Source organism: Schistocerca cancellata, chromosome 5 (genome assembly GCF_023864275.1).
Source record: "Schistocerca cancellata isolate TAMUIC-IGC-003103 chromosome 5, iqSchCanc2.1, whole genome shotgun sequence".
Taxonomy (NCBI): domain Eukaryota; kingdom Metazoa; phylum Arthropoda; class Insecta; order Orthoptera; family Acrididae; genus Schistocerca; species Schistocerca cancellata.
The window spans coordinates 572,714,702-572,732,461 of NC_064630.1; the positions used below are offsets into that span (position 1 = coordinate 572,714,702).

A 17,760-nucleotide genomic window follows, 5' to 3' on the forward strand; every position below is an offset into this window, starting at 1 on the left:
TATGTTTTGATTTAAGCAATATCTGGAAATCTTTGAGGATAGGGTTTGCAAGTTTGTGAAGAGGAACAGTGCTTGCAATGAATGCTTCACTTAGATCCATCTTAAATCGACTTTTTTGGTTACCTTTGGACAAATGCCTGCTACTGCAGCTTGCTATTTTCAGAAATTGTCGTGGTCCTTTCTTCTGCATTCCTGTGATATGAATACTTGTCTTGAAATGCCGGTCTATTGGAAACTTTTTTTTGCATGAAACGTTTTTCTAGCAAACTTGACAATATAAAACAATTCTGTCATATGTAAATGTTCCAGGATGGTCAGCTATCTATGAAACGACATTTCTTTTTCAGGACGGCATGGCGCACAACACACCTACACATCGTAAAAAAGTTCAACTGTGCACAAGTAAATAGAAAGCTAAACTGAAGCAATGGATATGCGACTAAAAGCTTGCGTAGTTTAATTTAATTGTTGCTGACGCAAACGGTATGACAGCGGAGGCGATTAACTGGGGACGTGGGCGCAGGAGCATTGACTCAGTCTGCCTGTTCATGTTGTTGTTCTGTAATGTTAACAATTGCACATAGTTCTAGGTTGCGGTCAATCAGTGAGACATCAAAACTAGATCGAGCTGAAGACCTCCAGTCTAAACTTTTAAAATATTGTAAACACAGAGCAGAAATATGCCTCATCACTAGTTTTAGTTAAAATATGCAATAATCGGTGAAAAGGAGTCAAATATGCAAATGCATATAATCCGGTCTCTAATAATCACTGACAATTTTTTCACAACTCCACCATTAGTAAGGCCGTTTATGACTGGGCCTGTCCGTAAAAGGTACTGTGAAAAGAAGTAAGACCTACATATCTTCATAAATGCAACCTTCAGGTCAAGAACTGTTGCCTGTATTTTGATTAAGTGATTATAACATTTCCCTGAGTCCATATGTCCCAAAGTAGAAGAAAAGCAGGTCTAATGTTTTTCACAATACATTATGATGCATCCACTTTGACCCACTTTAAAAGCTACATGTTATGCATTAATATAACAGCATAAAAGGCATGTTGATAATATGGACAAGTTTTGTTGCCATTACCATGTAAAAAGAAGAACACAGAGATGGGCCCCAACATTTTTTACAATATTCTGGATATTGCTTCCTTAGCAGCATATGTTATTTACATAGAAAACAATCCTCAAACAAAGAACATGACTTATAGACACAGACTATTTCTACTGGTTCTGGGAAAATATTTGGTAATGGCTTCCATTATCTTTAGACCATCAAATCCTAAGATACAAATGAGGAATAACCTGGTGCTTGTGTATACTAACATCGGTACACCTGATCTACATCTACATACACATCTTGAGAAAATTTTCTGTGTAATCCACTATTGAGTGCATGATAAAAGGACCTCTAATTTTAGTTCCCAAATGAGTGTAGGCTCAGTCAGAATTAAATGCATTTGTATAACTGAAAATGGTTTGTGACTGTTTTGCAAGCACATCTCAAATAAACAAAACAAAAACAAGAAAAAGTTGCAAAAAATGTAAAAAATCAATATGTGAGGAGTATTGCACTACAACAACAGTGTGTAGACTTTGTGAATAAATAATAACTCCAAGTTTATCTTTCCATTGTAACGAGCAGTAAAACTAAGTAGCTATATACTTAACCAATACATCTGTTAAAACTGTTAACATATTTTCTAATTTCCATGGCCTACTTGAGTTGTGTTGAATACTGTGATATATACAGTTAATAGTATATCATACTATACACTCAGAAAATAAAGAGTATGAATGCACGAACCAGAGACCTACAAGTGAACAGTGGCATACATTTTTTGGTCATCTGGGCTGGATACAGTGAACACACAAAATAGTTGTGTGCATATGTGTGTGTGTGTGTGTGTGTGTGTGTGTGTGTGTGTGTGTGTGTGTGTGGTTCAGTGTATATGAACTTGTAAGAAACTCAGTTATGTAAGCTGTATATGTTCTCAGCTCCATCTTTAAGAGATATAAGCACTATAAGGCCTGTTCAGGTCTTAGGGAACAAGGCATTTAACATGACGATTCAAGCTATTAATTTGTTTTCAGAATGAGATTTTCACTCTGCAGTGGAGTGTGTGCTGATATGAAACTTCCTGGCAGATTAAAACTGTGTGCCGGACCGAGACTTGAACTCGGGACCTTTGGCTTTCGTGGGCAAGTGCTCTACCAACTGAGCTACCCAAGCATGACTCATGCCCCGTCCTCACAGCTTTACTTAATTTTTTGTTTGTCGAAGCACCTTCAGAATTTTTGACATGTAAGGTAGACACACAGATGGTGGCTGTCACACCATCTTCTATTATGTCACCTCATGTTCCTGCCAGAGTTTCACCACCCAGACTGCACACCAGACAATATATCTGTAACCACCCTTGATGTTACTGCTGTTCCAATTTGTACTGCTGTGCCATGCTGACTGAAATTGGTAAGTGCAGCTGTTGGCTTCTTGTTACCATCTGCCCATTCCCATTATAAGTTCTTTGGAGAGGACCATGTTGGTGAAATAGGTATGTGTTGCTAAGGTAAGTATAACTGTTGGCTTCTTGTTTCCATATGATCATTCCCAACATGGTTTCTTTGGAGAGGATGAGGTTGGTCAAATACAGAGACAACATTAAGGCCACCTCAGACAAATAAGCAGTTTTATGTAAGCTGTTCCATCAGTGATCATGACTGATGAATGGAATGCTCTTTAAACACAGTTGCCTTTCCTAATTGGTATTTTGATTGGCAGGGAGATCATTTCTTGTCATAAACATGCTAAATTGGTTTTGAATGTCAACACAACAACTGAACACAGAAAGCCAGGACTGCAACAATTTGGCAGGTGGACTGCGCTGAATCATTGTGTCAGATGGGGTGGATAGAGGGAGAAAGAGGTGGGAAGCATCAGGAGGGGTTGGAGAAGGGTAGCTGGCAGCTTGGAGGGAGGCAGCAGGTGTCAGGGTAAGAGAGGCTGAGGCAGCAAGTGCATAGGCTAGGAATGCAATGCATGGGCACTGGAGATGGTGAGTTTTTGTGGCACACAATGGTGATCTGGTGGACTGGGAGGAAGTGACAGGACATAGAAATGGGAGACTGTTGGGTAGAGGGTGTGGATGCAGTGGATTAGCGAAGATTGAGGTCAGGAGGATCATGGGAGCAAATGATGTGTTGCAAGGATAACTCCCACTTGCATAGTTCAGAAAATCTGGTGCTGGAGGAAAGAGTTGTAACCGCAACGAGAACAGTCACGGGGTGACCGAGGAAGCACGGTGGGACCAAATGGAGAGCGGCCCGCGAATATACAAACAAATGGAAAGGACGGACATGAAACAACGACGGATAATTGAGAGAGACCTTATGACGACAACACGCAAGAAGCAACAGAGACAACCGAACGAGTCCACTAGTAATGAAAACAAAGAATGGTACACACACTGTCTGTTGTCGAGATGATAGGTCAAGATGCACGCAACGATTAGACTCGCTGGCTGACCGAGAGTCAGATGCTTAAATACACGATCGGGGGCACCGCTATTGGCCGCTGGGACCACGTGTTCCACTGTGTCGCCCTCACACTAAATGTAAGCCAGGAGGTGTGCGCCACCACGGCTTACGGCGCGATGGTGCAGAGACCTCTAGGGGTCTTCGACGTCCATGATGTCTGGCGCAGATTGAAATTCCGCAGCGCACGGTACCAGATCACTCCCCCCTCAAACTTGGGCGTATGTGCGGAAATGCCCCGGACGGTGTCGAGGTGGGCGGCAGTGGGGAAAAGAGCCGGCTCATCAACTGCTGTTGGCGGGGAGGAAGGGATGCCTGAGGTATCCATGACAGCCGACCCAGAGTCCGAGGTAGGGGAGGAGGCGGTGGTGCGAGTCCTGCAGGTGCATGCGGGCGGAGCTGATTATGATGGCAGCACTCCAACCCTTTCGACGTCTGCACCAACATCACATGCCACCCATGGGCTGTGGCAACCGTGGCAGGACATCAGCGACCACGGAGAGCCTGTGGGACAGGTGGCGCCAGGGGCTGAAACCAGACTGCATCTGATGTGTAACACAGGAGGGCCACCCGTGGACCACGTAGTGCGGACCTGCCGCAAGATAGGGTCACGGAGGGTAGCCGCGGCAATGTGAGCAGCCATAAGAGGCAGACCGTCCAATGCATCCCGGCAGGCAGAATCAATGTGAAAGCAGAGGACCTCCTGTTGGTCAATGGCAGGATCAGGGGCTGCTGGGAGGTGTGACAAAGTGTCCGCGTTAGCATGGTGGGCAGTGGGCTTATACCATATGGTGTAAGTGTAATTTCGTAAAAACAATGCCCAGCAGTAGAGACATAGAGCCATCCACTCTGGGAGGTAAGAATGGGGTCCAAAAAGCATAACCAAGGGTATATTGTCTGTCAGGAGGGTGAACTTTGCCCCAAAGAGAGAGATGTGAAATTTTTGGATGGTGAACATGATCACCAGGGCCTCGTTTTCAATCTGGGAGTAGTTCCATTGTGCTGTGGTCAATGTCTTAGAGGCATAAGCGATGGGTTGTTCAGAGCAATCGGCATCCCGATGCGTGAGGATGGCCCCAATGCCGTATGCCAACGCATCAGCCACAACAACCAAGGGGCGGTCCAGAGAGAAGGGAGTAAGGCAAGGGGTGGACTTCAGCATCACCTCTAAATGGAGAAAAGCCTGGTCACAGGCAGGAGTCCAATCAAAAGGTTCCCCTTTGCGACGCAAGTGATTGAGGGGTTGAGCAACAGAGGCAGCCTGGGGCAAGAACTTTAAGTAATAAGTAACCTCGCCCAAAAGCACCTGGAGCTCAGTCCTAGGGATGAGGAAGGGCCTCAATGGCCGCGAAATTACGATCCGAAGGGCGAATGCCCTCATTGTTAAGCCAGTGGCCTAAGTATTCCACTTACAATTGAAAAAAACAACACTTGTCCAGCCGACAGCGTAAACCTGCAAATTGCAGAGCGTGAAATAAGGCACTGAGGTTTTGCAAATGTTCCTGGTGGGAACACCCGGTGACCAAGATGTCATCCAGATAATTCACACAGGCAGGGATAGGCTGTGCAAGCTGCTCCAGGAACCTCTGGAAAATGGCCAACATTGAAGAGACATCAAAGGGAAGGCGCTTGTACTTATATAGTCCGAAAAGTGTGCTGAGAACCATGATGTTCTGAGATTCGGCATCCAAGGGTGACTGGTGGTATGCCTCAGCCAGGTCGATCTTTGAAAAATACTCTCCCCCGGCAAGCTTGGTGAGAAGGTCATCCTGTCGGGGAATGGGGTAAGTGTAAACGAGGGACTGAGCATTGATTGTAATGCCGAAGTCCCCACACAACTGAAGGGACCCATTGGGTTTCCGTATGACCACCAATGGCGTCGCCCAAGCACTGTAAGTCACAGCTCCAGAATGCCAGCGGCCTGGAGCCAATCAAGTTCCTGCTTGACTGCCGGCCGTAAGGCTACCGGAAGGGGCCAGACCCAGAAAATGCGAGGCTGCACATCCGACCGTAGGGTGATGTGTGCGTGAAAACCGGAAGCACATCCAAGATCTATTGCAAACAACGACGCAAAAGCGGAGCACAGATCGTCCAAGTCCTGAAAAGGAACAGCCATGGAAAATGACCTTAACTTCATCGGAAATTGAAATGCCAAACAGTGGAAACTCATCCAGACCAAAAATATTCGAAGCTCATGGATGGTTGATGACAAAGAGGGTAAGGAGCTGGGGAACATGCTTGTATGTTGCCTGGACAACAAACTGCCCATGCACGGAAATGGAACTATCTCTGTAGGTGACCAAATGGCGAGAGAGAGGTGACAACTCAGGAGAGCCCAGCCAGGTGTATGTCACCATATTAATCAGGAAATTGGTGGCTGCAGTGTCGACCTGAAAACTGACATCCTCAGTGAAAAGGCGGAGCATGAGGAAAAGCTTCTATGCTGACGGGTCATCCTGTGGGATGACCGATTCCAGCACATGGACTGTATGTTGAAGCCCAGGAGGGGCAGGACTGGAGCCAGTCAAGCGACTACAATAAACTGATCGGATCTGACCCTCCTTGTTACACAGTGTGCATGTTTCCCAGTAGTGAGGACAATCAGATTGACAATGTGTAGTAAAGCACTCTGGGCAAGATGGAATTGGGCCGCGTGACCGGCGACGAGGGGCGACCAGAGGCGCCTATGCCATTGAGACATTGGACAATGAGGAGTCCCGATGGTGCTGGCCTCTGTCGGCTGGGCCACACTGACATCGCGAGGGCAGAACCCGCCATGACGCCTTGATCGCCACCACCTGCAACTGTGCCATAAGACGCTCATTAGCCACTTGAGCAATTTCAAAGGAGTGGGCAATGCGGAGAATCTCTTCCAAGGAGGGGCTATCGAGTTTCAGTGCCGCAGTACAGACCTCAGGATCGGGAGCCAGCTGAACCACCACATCCCGGATCAGGGAGTCTGCATACGAAGCCTTACACTGTTGATTGATGCATGTAAAATCATATCGATGGCTGAGACCCTGCAAGTCTGTGACCCAGGAGTGATACAATTGACCAGGCTGTTTATGGTACTGGTGGAACTCCAGCTGAGAGGCGACCACATGGAAGCTTTGGGAATAATTGTTTGTCAGCAAAAAGCATATCTCCTGGAAAGAGAGAGCCACAGCATCGGACAATGGTGCCAACTTGCGTAGAAGAAAGAATGTGTCTGGGGAGGCCCAAGACAAAAACAACAACCGCTGCAAGGAGTCATCTGTGACATGAAAAGTCATGAACTGTTGTTTGAGCCAATGTAAGTAGGTTTCCCAGTCCTCTTTAGCGTAGGAATGACGGCGGACGTGGGAACGCATCGGACACCCGAGGACTCGGAAGCTGTTGTGGTAATGCATCCCGGGCATCAACTTTGTCCATTAGCAATCACAGCGACTGTTGCAAGATGTCTAACTGGAGCTGCTGCTGCTGCATGAGCTGCTGCTGTTGCTCCAGAAGACAGACCAACTTTGCCTCCAAGCTAACAACTACCACCATTTACCTAGTCGCCAAAAATGTTGTAACTGTGACCAGAGCGGTCATGGGCAAGAAGCAACAGAGTGACAGAGACAACCAAATGAATCCAAGACGTCCGCTAGTAATGAAAACAAAGAACGGTAAACATGCCGTCTGTTGTCGAGGCGATAGGTCAAGACGCACGCAATGATTAGACTCGCTGGCTGAGCGAGAGGCAGGCACTTAAATACACAATTGGGCACTGCTATTGGCCGCTGGGACCACATGTTCCACTGTGGTGCCCTCACACTAAATGTGGACCAGGAGGCGCGCGCCACCACGGCTTACAGCGCGATGATGCAGAGACCTCTAGGGGTCTTCGACGTCCATGACGTCTGGTGCAGATTCAAATTCTGTGGCACATGGTACCAGAGAAAGGATCTGGAATGCACACATTGTGAAGCAGACACTGAACACTAACATGTTGTACTCATTAGCATTTTTTGCCACTGGGTGGTCAGCTCTGTTCTTGGCCACAGTTTGGTGGTGGCCATTCATCATGGTGGACAACTGATTAGTGGTCATGCCCACATAAAATGCTGTGCAGAAGTTGCATCAGAGCTGGTATATGAAATGACTGTTTTCACAGGTGGCCATGCCCATGATGGGATAGGACAGGCCTGTGACAAGACTTGAATAAGACGTGCTGGGTGGGTGAACCGAGCAGCACAGCTTCCAAATGAAGACTTGCCAAATCAGAAGACAATTCTGGTGATCATCTATCAAGTTGTCCCAGTCCAGCATATTTGAGCTGACTTGACCAGTGGTGGTGAGGCCGGCTACAGCTATCCAACTAGTACCTGGACTGCAGCACTTGTCCTATATTAGCTGTAGAAGATGGGCTAGAAAGAAGATTTGTGCATGTATCCTTGTATTCAGTTATCAACTTTGACGATAAATTGCTGTGTTGATATTCAATATTCAAATAAAGTATAGTGTTTTGGCCTACACATTAGTTTGCAACAAATAGATCGAATAACAGGACCACTCACCTCAAAACAATGTCAAAACACCATCAAAATGGTTGTTGGTACTGTTAAAATAATGAGTTTGGCAATGAGATTGCTTTGCTAAAGGCCAAGTACTGTGCCAACATAACTGAAAATTAAGGGAAACATGGCAAATTGTTGACACATATGGTATTTAGTGATTAGGAGGGAAGTTAATAAATTCTTAAGTGAATCACAACAAGCCTCTCGATAACTACAGCATCAGAAGTTTAAAGATGCAGCCCCTTAGTGCTTATCCTTGAGATTCCTACCAACAGATTTCATACAGGGCAACTTGTAGTTGCTGAGCCAGAGTCTTTGGAAGAGGTGGTTCACTCACCACCTGCATCAGCTGCAGAAATGCAATAAATGGACATCAGGAGGAGCATGGTAGCCCTAGATTGGCGATCTCATCCTGGTCATCGAAGACAGTTTGTTTCCTCCTGTGTGGAGGTTGGGTCTTACTGGGCACACATTTCCCAGTAATGAAATTGAGTCCCCTCTGCAAGTAGTGAAACACTGAAGTGTTCCTGCCCATTTGTGTGTTGGTACACAAGGACTACCCACTGCCAAATTGCTATTTACAGCAAACAAATTTTAGCTCACAATCACACCTTAAGAATCCATAAATATCTTCTTGTGGACTTAATGTTGTCAGTATGAATTTCATAACTGTCTTGTTGAAGGTTTCACGTGTTAGTGCCTTTTACATTCAGTATTCCTTGATATTGTTTGTAGTAATAGTTATTTTTATAATTTTCCATGGTTTTCAGTTTTTGTTTTTAGTCTGCTGATTTAAATTTATGCTTAGTTGGTAAAAGGAGAAGATTCCTTTTAGAATGAGAGTAGGCTGAAACCCTTCAGATACTTTTGCCACTTGTAGTGATGTATTGTGTAACACTCCTACCCACAATATGGATGAATCAAGTCAAAATTTCAGTAAAAAAATATTAATGACACTCCTGGAAATGGAAAAAAGAACACATTGACACCGGTGTGTCAGACCCACCATACTTGCTCCGGACACTGCGAGAGGGCTGTACAAGCAATGATCACACGCATGGCACAGCGGACACACCAGGAACCGCGGTGTTGGCCATCGAATGGCGCTAGCTGCACAGCATTTGTGCACCGCCGCCGTCAGTGTCAGCCAGTTTGCCGTGGCATACGGAGCTCCATCGCAGTCTTTAACACTGGTAGCATGCCGCGACAGTGTGGACGTGAACCGTATGTGCAGTTGACGGACTTTGAGCGAGGGCGTATAGTGGGCATGCGGGAGGCCGGGTGGACGTACCGCCGAATTGCTCAACACGTGGGGCGTGAGATCTCCACAGTACATCGATGTTGTTGCCAGTGGTCGGCGGAAGGTGCACGTGCCCGTCGACCTGGGACCGGACCGCAGCGACGCACGGATGCACGCCAAGACCGTAGGATCCTACGCAGTGCCGTAGGGGACCGCACCGCCACTTCCCAGCAAATTAGGGACACTGTTGCTCCTGGGGTATCGGCGAGGACCATTCGCAACCATCTCCATGAAGCTGGGCTACGGTCCCGCACACCGTTAGGCCGTCTTCCGCTCACGCCCCAACATCGTGCAGCCCGCCTCCAGTGGTGTCGCGACAGGCGTGAATGGAGGGACGAATGGAGACGTGTCGTCTTCAGCGATGAGAGTCGCTTCTGCCTTGGTGCCAATGATGGTCGTATGCATGTTTGGCGCTGTGCAGGTGAGCGCCACAATCAGGACTGCATACGACCGAGGCACACAGGGCCAACACCCGGCATCATGGTGTGGGGAGCGATCTCCTACACTGGCCGTACAACACTGGTGATCGTCGAGGGGACACTGAATAGTGCACGGTACATCCAAACCGTCATCGAACCCATCGTTCTACCATTCCTAGACTGGCAAGGGAACTTTCTGTTCCAACAGGACAATGCACGTCTGCATGTATCCCGTGCCACCCAACGTGCTCTAGAAGGTGTAAGTCAACTACCCTGGCCAGCAAGATCTCCGGATCTGTCCCCCATTGAGCATGTTTGGGACTGGATGAAGCGTCGTCTCACGCGGTCTGCACGTCCAGCACGAACGCTGGTCCAACTGAGGCGCCAGGTGGAAATGGCATGGCAAGCCGTTCCAAGGACTACATCCAGCATCTCTACGATCGTCTCCATGGGAGAATAGCAGCCTGCATTGCTGCGAAAGGTGGATATACACTGTACTAGTGCCGACATTGTGCATGCTCTGTTGCCTGTGTCTATGTGCCTGTGGTTCTGTGAGTGTGATCATATGATGTATCTGACCCCAGGAATGTGTCAATAAAGTTTCCCCTTCCTGGGACAATGAATTCACGGTGTTCTTATTTCAATTTCCAGGAGTGTATTTGCAGTATCCACAGCATAATATCATAGTTTTTGCAAAATAATAAACTGAGATTTGGAGCATGAAAATATTTTGTAAATACTTGGTTACTTATCTGGCTGAATAGCAAGTGTCAAACATTGTGTCATATTTAAACATTATTATTTATTAAAACAACTAGTGATGAGATGTCTCCGAAAAAAGACAGGAGGACAGTGAGTCAAAGGAATTCAGCAAGATCTTGAAGCAGTTGGACCTAGAATTACTGATGCAGAGAACAAAAACAAAATTAACACTCTCCTTATGAATCATAAATTTTCAGCAGAAATGATGCACAGAAGACTGGTAGAGATTTCAGACAAGTTAAGAAAATTGCATTTGGAATTGTGCACAAGGTATCCTGTTCAGTGATGAGAAAAATGTCTTATCACAACTACAGACACTGGAGTGACCAGAATCAACGCTGGATGCAACTTTCCGGGGCAGTTGGTGATGGAAAGGTTATGGTGTGGTGTGGAATATGAGGTACCCATTTTAACTGACCAGGACCTAAATGCTCAATGCTACCTGCAAATGCTGTAAGAAGTGGTGTTTCCCTTAGTTCTGAATGAAGATAATAGCTTTCCTCTTACTTTCAACAGGATGGGTCTCCACCACAAAATGGAGCAGTTGTTCATCAGTGGTTAGTTAGGTGGTCAATTTCCTTGTCATTGGATTGGCTGAAGTGGTTCTGTGGAGTGGCACCAAGATCACCTGATCTTACACCACCTGACTTCTATCTGTGGGACTGTTTATGCAGAGAAAATAAGAAACAGACAGTATCTTGAGTAACACACTGAAGATGCATGTTCCAGCATTTCTGCAGAAATCCTTCTGTGAGCATGTGATGATTGGATTAAGTGCCTTCAAATGTATGTTGACTGAGAGGGACACTTTGTTGAACACATTAAACGACTGTCCTTTATGGAGACCAGTCCAGTCTGTAATTCCAACCAAAATGTGTAGTAACTTTTTAACCATAATAGCTAATTCGACTGTGTTTACAGGAATGAACCTGTCAGAAAATGCTGATGTAATTTGGTGTATCACAAAACCTCCTTTCCATTTAAAAAGTCTGACATAGATTCAAGATGGCCAATTTTAAGATGACACCCATGTTCACTACATACTGTAAAAGAAAGACCACCTCACCCATACCTTACTGGAATATTCAGGTTTCCCCATTTCCCTGCAAAATTATTTGAGCATGACATTATGCTCAGCAAAAAACATAAGCATATGTTTCAAAATTGATTTCATAAAATATAGAGGCTTTGAGTGTTAATTATTATATGATGAGTATTTTTAACAATTATTCTGTAAAAACACACTACTCCATATTGTATTTAAAACCAGTAATTAACAAGTTTATTTCAAGACAATTATTTCATTTTATACATCTTGAACGAACAGTCTGTTAAAGTATTTTCTTTTTTATTTCAGATGTTGTTAAAAACTAATTAGTGTAGTTGAAAATCAACACATGACCATAAGCATACAATCATACAATAAAACTATAGAATATTATGACAAGGATAGTTGTTACTCACCAAATAGCGGAGTCGCTGAGTCACAGATATGCACAAGAAAAAGATTGTCACAGAATAAGCTTTGGGCAGCAAAGCCTTTATCAAAAATATACAACACACACACACACACACACACACACACACACACACACACACAAATCAATTCACACACACACATGACCACAGTCTCTGGCAGCTGAAACCAGACTACGAGCTTCAGCACCAGCGCATCATGGGAGAGGCAGTTGGGTGGGGCTAAGGTGAAGGCTTGGGCAGGGAGGGGGAGGGATAGCAGGGTAGGGGTGGGGGATGGTGAAGTGCTGCTGGGTAGAGTGTATGGATGATGTGGAGAGAGAGTAGAGCAGCTAGGTGCAGTCGGGAGGTTAGAGGTTAGATGGTGGGTAGGGAGGCAGTAGCAGAAAAGGAGAGAAATAAAAAACTGGGTGCATCGCTGGCATAGAGGGCTGTTTAGTGCTGGAGCAGCACTACACAGCCCTCTGGCTGTTTAGTGCTGGAGCAGCACTACACAGCCCTCTATTGCACCAACGCACCCAGTCTTTTTACTTTTCTTGTTTTCAGCTACCCCTCCTCCCCCCCCCCCCCCTTTTGTCTAACCTCCCAACTGCATCTAGCTGCCCAACCCTCTCTCTACCTCATCCCTGCATACTCCCCAGCAGCACTTCACCGTCCTCCACCCATATCTCTCTCCCCACCCCAGTCTCCTCCTTACTCCCAACCAGTTGCCTCTCACATCATGCACTGCTGCTGCTGCTTGTAGTGTGGTCTTGTGTGTGTTGTGTTTGTGTTTGAGTGTGTGTGTGTGTGTGTGTGTGTGTGTGTGTGTGTGTGTGTGTGTGTGTTTGTTGTTTGTTTCTGACAAATGCCTTGTTGGCCGGAAACTTATTTTGTAACAGTCTTTTTGTTGTGGCTATCCACGACTCAGCGTCATCGTTACATGGTGAGAATCAACTATCCTTTTCATAATATTCTTACATTCCATCCTGGATTTCCCATTGTTTAAAGTTACAGAATATTGTGATGTTTAGAAATCAGATGTATCACATATTATAATAAGTGAATCTCAGTCTATTACATTACAAGTGACATCTAGTGTAGTCTTACAGCTGGGTAGGTCAGTCTGCCCAGTATTGTCTGCTCCCTGTTGAAACCTTTGTTACTGTAAGTGCTGTAATGAGCAGATGTACCAGGTATTTCTAAGACTCAGCAGCAAGAGCAAGTGTCTGGTAAGCTCCAGAGATGATAGTGAACATATGCATGTGAGTTGCAAATGTGTGTGCATTTTTTCTTCTTTTTGTACCTCTAATGAAGGATTTAGTCTAAAATTTTAAAAAAATCTAGACATCTTTTTTCAATATGCCTGCCTGCCACTCAATGGCTCATCCATGGAGTGAATAACAATGTCTTTTTCTATTGTTATTTCACACTAAAGTATTCATCTATCATTAGTGAAAACTGCTCTCAAAATAGGGATATTCATACAGTACCTGTACATTTAGTATCTAAAGATGCTCTACAGGCTGGAAATTGTCTTTAAAAAAGTGTGAGAGTATGAAACTATTTATTGAAAACCACCCAGCTCTATAAATCATCACTGAAATCTGAATTGTGATCATGTCTCCTTTCTGATGGCAATGCATCTTTTGGTTGGGATCATTACACCTAATGACACCCTCATTACTAACCAAAAGGTGCAAGCATGTGCCAGCACTAGAAATTTTTCTCTCTTTTGTCATCAACTCAAGACTAAGTTCAGTCATTACTATCATCTATGTACAATGTAACCACTGAAAATAATTTATTTTCATTAAAAGTACATTCTATTAGGCTGTAGTCATGATATTGTTGGTCTTCACTATGATAAATCTGTTATCAGCTCACCAAATCGCCGGCAGAATACTCCCATGACTGCTGTTTCTTCAACAACCCTAAGATCACATAGTAATGCAAGTTCAAAACCACCAGCTACTGCATAGCCACTGACAGCAGCTATTAGAGGTTTCTTTGTAATCCTTCTTGTTAATCCCTATCAGAAACAAAAATATTTAAATGATAGTTTTTCAACTGTGTGTTTTTTAATAACAAAAACAACAATAATAATTGTATAATAATAATTTTAGAATGACAGTATAGCAAAGAAATTCTTGGCTAAGTGACAGTCAAACCAAATGAAAATCTTATGATAATAGAAATGAAATTATAACAGAACTGAAATAATAAATGATGAAAGATCAATTTAGGATGTAAATAACCAGTGATCATGTCTTCATTACCCACCCAGATAACTGCACATGTTAAAGTGCTGCTTCTGGGATGGTGAGATATGCCAGTCCCTGATTAAATCTGCTCAGTGAATTAACAATGAGGGTCAGTGTGCCAGCCAGTCTGAATGTGGTTTTAGGCAGTTTCCCAACATCTGAATAGGTGAGTGTGGGCTGGTAGCGAAGTCCCACCTCAGTTGCACAATTTGCAAACATTTTGAAAATTTTTGCATAACTCTCATTACACACAGACAGCTGGCGTACACACACTCTGTCCCAAAGGGTAACGAGGTGGTGACAGGAAGGGCATCCAGTCACCCCTTAAATTAACTGTGCCAAAACCATCAATAACCATCCCAACCCTGCATAGATCCAGGACAAAGGCACAAGAAAATTAATGAAAGAAGAAGATCATCTTTATTGTTAATAACACAATCTTTTGACACCATTAAAAATGATGGAGAAATAAGATCATAGCTCAAGTAGTATTATAGATCTTCTGATGATTATTAAGTCAACAACAGTAGATCAGTGGACTGATAAAATATTGCAGGCATTACACCAACAGTTTAAGATGAATAGTTCAGTGAAAACTGTACATACAAGTTCTTTTCAACTGTTTGTATGGCCAGATAACTTTCTTTTCTTTTCTTTTTCTTAATTATCAGCCACACTGGCTTTTTCATAAGTCAGTTAAATGCCTTCCTTCATGCATAGATCATCTAGCAGGAAGTGAGTTGTGGTCCAGACACTGAGTATCACTATAGTTCCACATTGTATTCACAATATTTGGTGTCACACCTCATGCCTGAAAGTTGATTTTTCACCATGTAACACCCATTGTCATTCTGTTTAGTGAAAACCAAACCACAAAAGAATACACAGCCACCAGTTTTTTCAGAAAAAAAACAGGAGAGGTAGAAAACAGAATGAGGACGACACAAACATAAGAGAGATACAAACCAACAATGCACATCTGATACATGATATAGTATGAAGTACATGTTTCCAGTACCAAAATCACAATAGAGTCTATTTTAAAACCATCAAAACTTGAACAACTGCAGTTGGACAGACAGAAAGAATATATTTTGGAATTAATGGACAAACAGCCACAATTAAATTTGCAGCTGTGATTCCACCATTGTTTCAGAATCCTCTCCTAATAGTCCTTGATTTAATGTCATATGTTAATTTTACTTTCATAATATACAATGATATCAATTACACTTTTTTATGGTTTTATATATTTCTAATTTTTCTATCCTTAATACATCTAAAGATAGCACTAGTCCAGTTCATCAGATGGCTGACAGCTGATAAGTGGGACATTATTCAAGACATAATGGCAGGAAATATATATTTTAAATGCTATTAAGCATTCACACAAAGTAAATCTCATAATAATTAGAAAAGAAACTATTAATTTTTCTCATCCTTTAAATAACACTTGAAAAAGGTAAGACACCCACAGTTGCATCTGAAGAGGTTTTTATGCACCTCGGTGTGTTTAACAAAAATTTCAATGGCAAAATTTACTTGCCTTTTGACTATCATTAAACGAAGTAGACCTGCATAAAATATAGTTTGAGTGATGTATGAAGGCAATGGAATGTTCTCTGCTGTGAGAGTTATTTATAACTGTAATTGATGAATTGCTGCTCAGTGTTTTAATTTCTGAATGAGAAGGTTCATTCTAATTTTTTTTTCCATATTTGATACTATCAGGTTACACCAATGCTCACCATTCCTCCTGCTGCAATTTCCTTGCGTAAACTCTCAAAACTCTTCACTTCTGCCAAAGTTTCCAGATCAAATCCAGAACAGAAGTTGCCTCCGGTACCATACAAAACAGCAACTGAGGAAGAAGGGTCATCTTCAAAATTTGTAACAGCTGCTCGGAGTTTTCTTGCAACTTCAGGGTTTACACAGTTTCTCTTGTTTGGTCTATTGATACCGATAGTGGTTACATCAAATACTTTGTCCACCAATATTTCATCTGAAAATGTGTTTATTTCAATTATCATCATTCTAAGTAAAGAACAAAGTCACAAAAGACACACAGCAATTACAGATTCAATGGAAGTATATTAGAAATCCACCAAACTTATATGCTCAACTGCAGCTAAAGACCATGACAACATCTGTCCAATAGTTAGATGAAAAACATAAAAAACAAATAAACAGGTTAAATTTTGTGACTGATGCACATGCCTAAGTGAATTATGTACAAATAAGAAAAGTGATAATTACAGATATAAATCTGTTCCTGCAGTCATTTAATTTTTATAATATTATGACAGTAAATATAGCCAATGGCCCTGCTGCAGTGATAACACCAGTTCATATCAGACCATTAAAGTTAAGTGCCATTGGGCTTTTCTGGCACTTGGATGGGTCATCATTCAGGTCTCCTAAGTGCTGTTAGCAAGCAGGGTACACTCAGCCCTTGTGAGGCCAATTGAGGACCTACTTGACACCAGTCACAAAAACTGACAATGGCCATTAGGGTGGTGTGCTGACTGCATGCCCCTCCATATCTGCATCACGTGATGCCTAAGGGCTGAGGATGACACAGCAGCCGGTCGGTACCATTGGGCCTTTACAGTCTATTCAGACAGTGTTTGTTTCTCTCTGAAAGTAAATATAATTATTCTTTCCCCCTGAGATGACTGATATATGATCAATTTCTAGGCAGCAACTGAGAAATTTTCCTTCACAAACTCTGACAAACAATTCAAGGTCTTGAGACATTGAAATGTCTCATTTGAAGGACTGTTTGTGGGCATGTATTACATGTATAATTTTATGTGCATGTGTAGCTGTAACTTAGAAATGTAAAATATAATGTAAACTATAGTATTTCTCTTAAAAAAAGTGAAAAAAGTTTCTTTTGTAAACCTTGACATGTCTCCTGTACATCAAATCAAATGATTTGAAAATTGTACGTAATGAGACGAATAAAACACATAACATAACATAACATAACACATCCAATTTAGCAGGCTCAGAGACAGAGAATTTAAACAAGCATCTTCACAGGGTAAAGAAGGAAGCCACCACAGGCACCTTGAGGGGGAAAGAACAAAGCAACTACTGTAAGCAGTGAAAAGTTTTAGGAAGGGTGTTTCTGTGGAGGATTGGAGTATTGTGGCCACAATGCTCAGTCAGTGCAGGGTCTGTTAAGTACTGCAAAAGCAGTAGTGTACTTGAGTCCTGGCCGACATTTATTTATTAAATTACAATTCTTTTTGCATACAGTGACCAAAGGATCACTTTTGCAAATGTTACATCTATTACGTAATAAAACTGGAAGCAGTCACATCCATAAAATATCTAGGAGTATGTGTTTAGAACAATTTAAAGTGGAACAACAACATAAAATTAATTGCAGATAAAGCATATATCAGACTGAGATTCATTGGAAGTATCCTCAGGAAGTGTAACACACTCACAAAGGAAATAGTTTACAAAGCCC

The 17,760-nt window shown here is 43.1% G+C and overlaps 1 protein-coding gene across 1 annotated transcript in view; it reads right to left on the reverse strand.

Annotated features, from left to right (window-relative positions):
* The window catches only part of LOC126188242 (probable enoyl-CoA hydratase echA8), an 83,766-nt gene that overhangs the window by 31,089 nt on the left and 34,917 nt on the right, over window positions 1-17,760 (reverse strand). The window contains exons 2-3 of the mRNA XM_049929801.1: window positions 16,028-16,281; window positions 13,903-14,047 (exon numbers count right to left, since the gene is read on the reverse strand). Coding sequence (XP_049785758.1) covers window positions 13,903-14,047; window positions 16,028-16,281 — 399 coding nt within the window. The remainder of the gene's footprint in view (window positions 1-13,902; window positions 14,048-16,027; window positions 16,282-17,760) is intronic.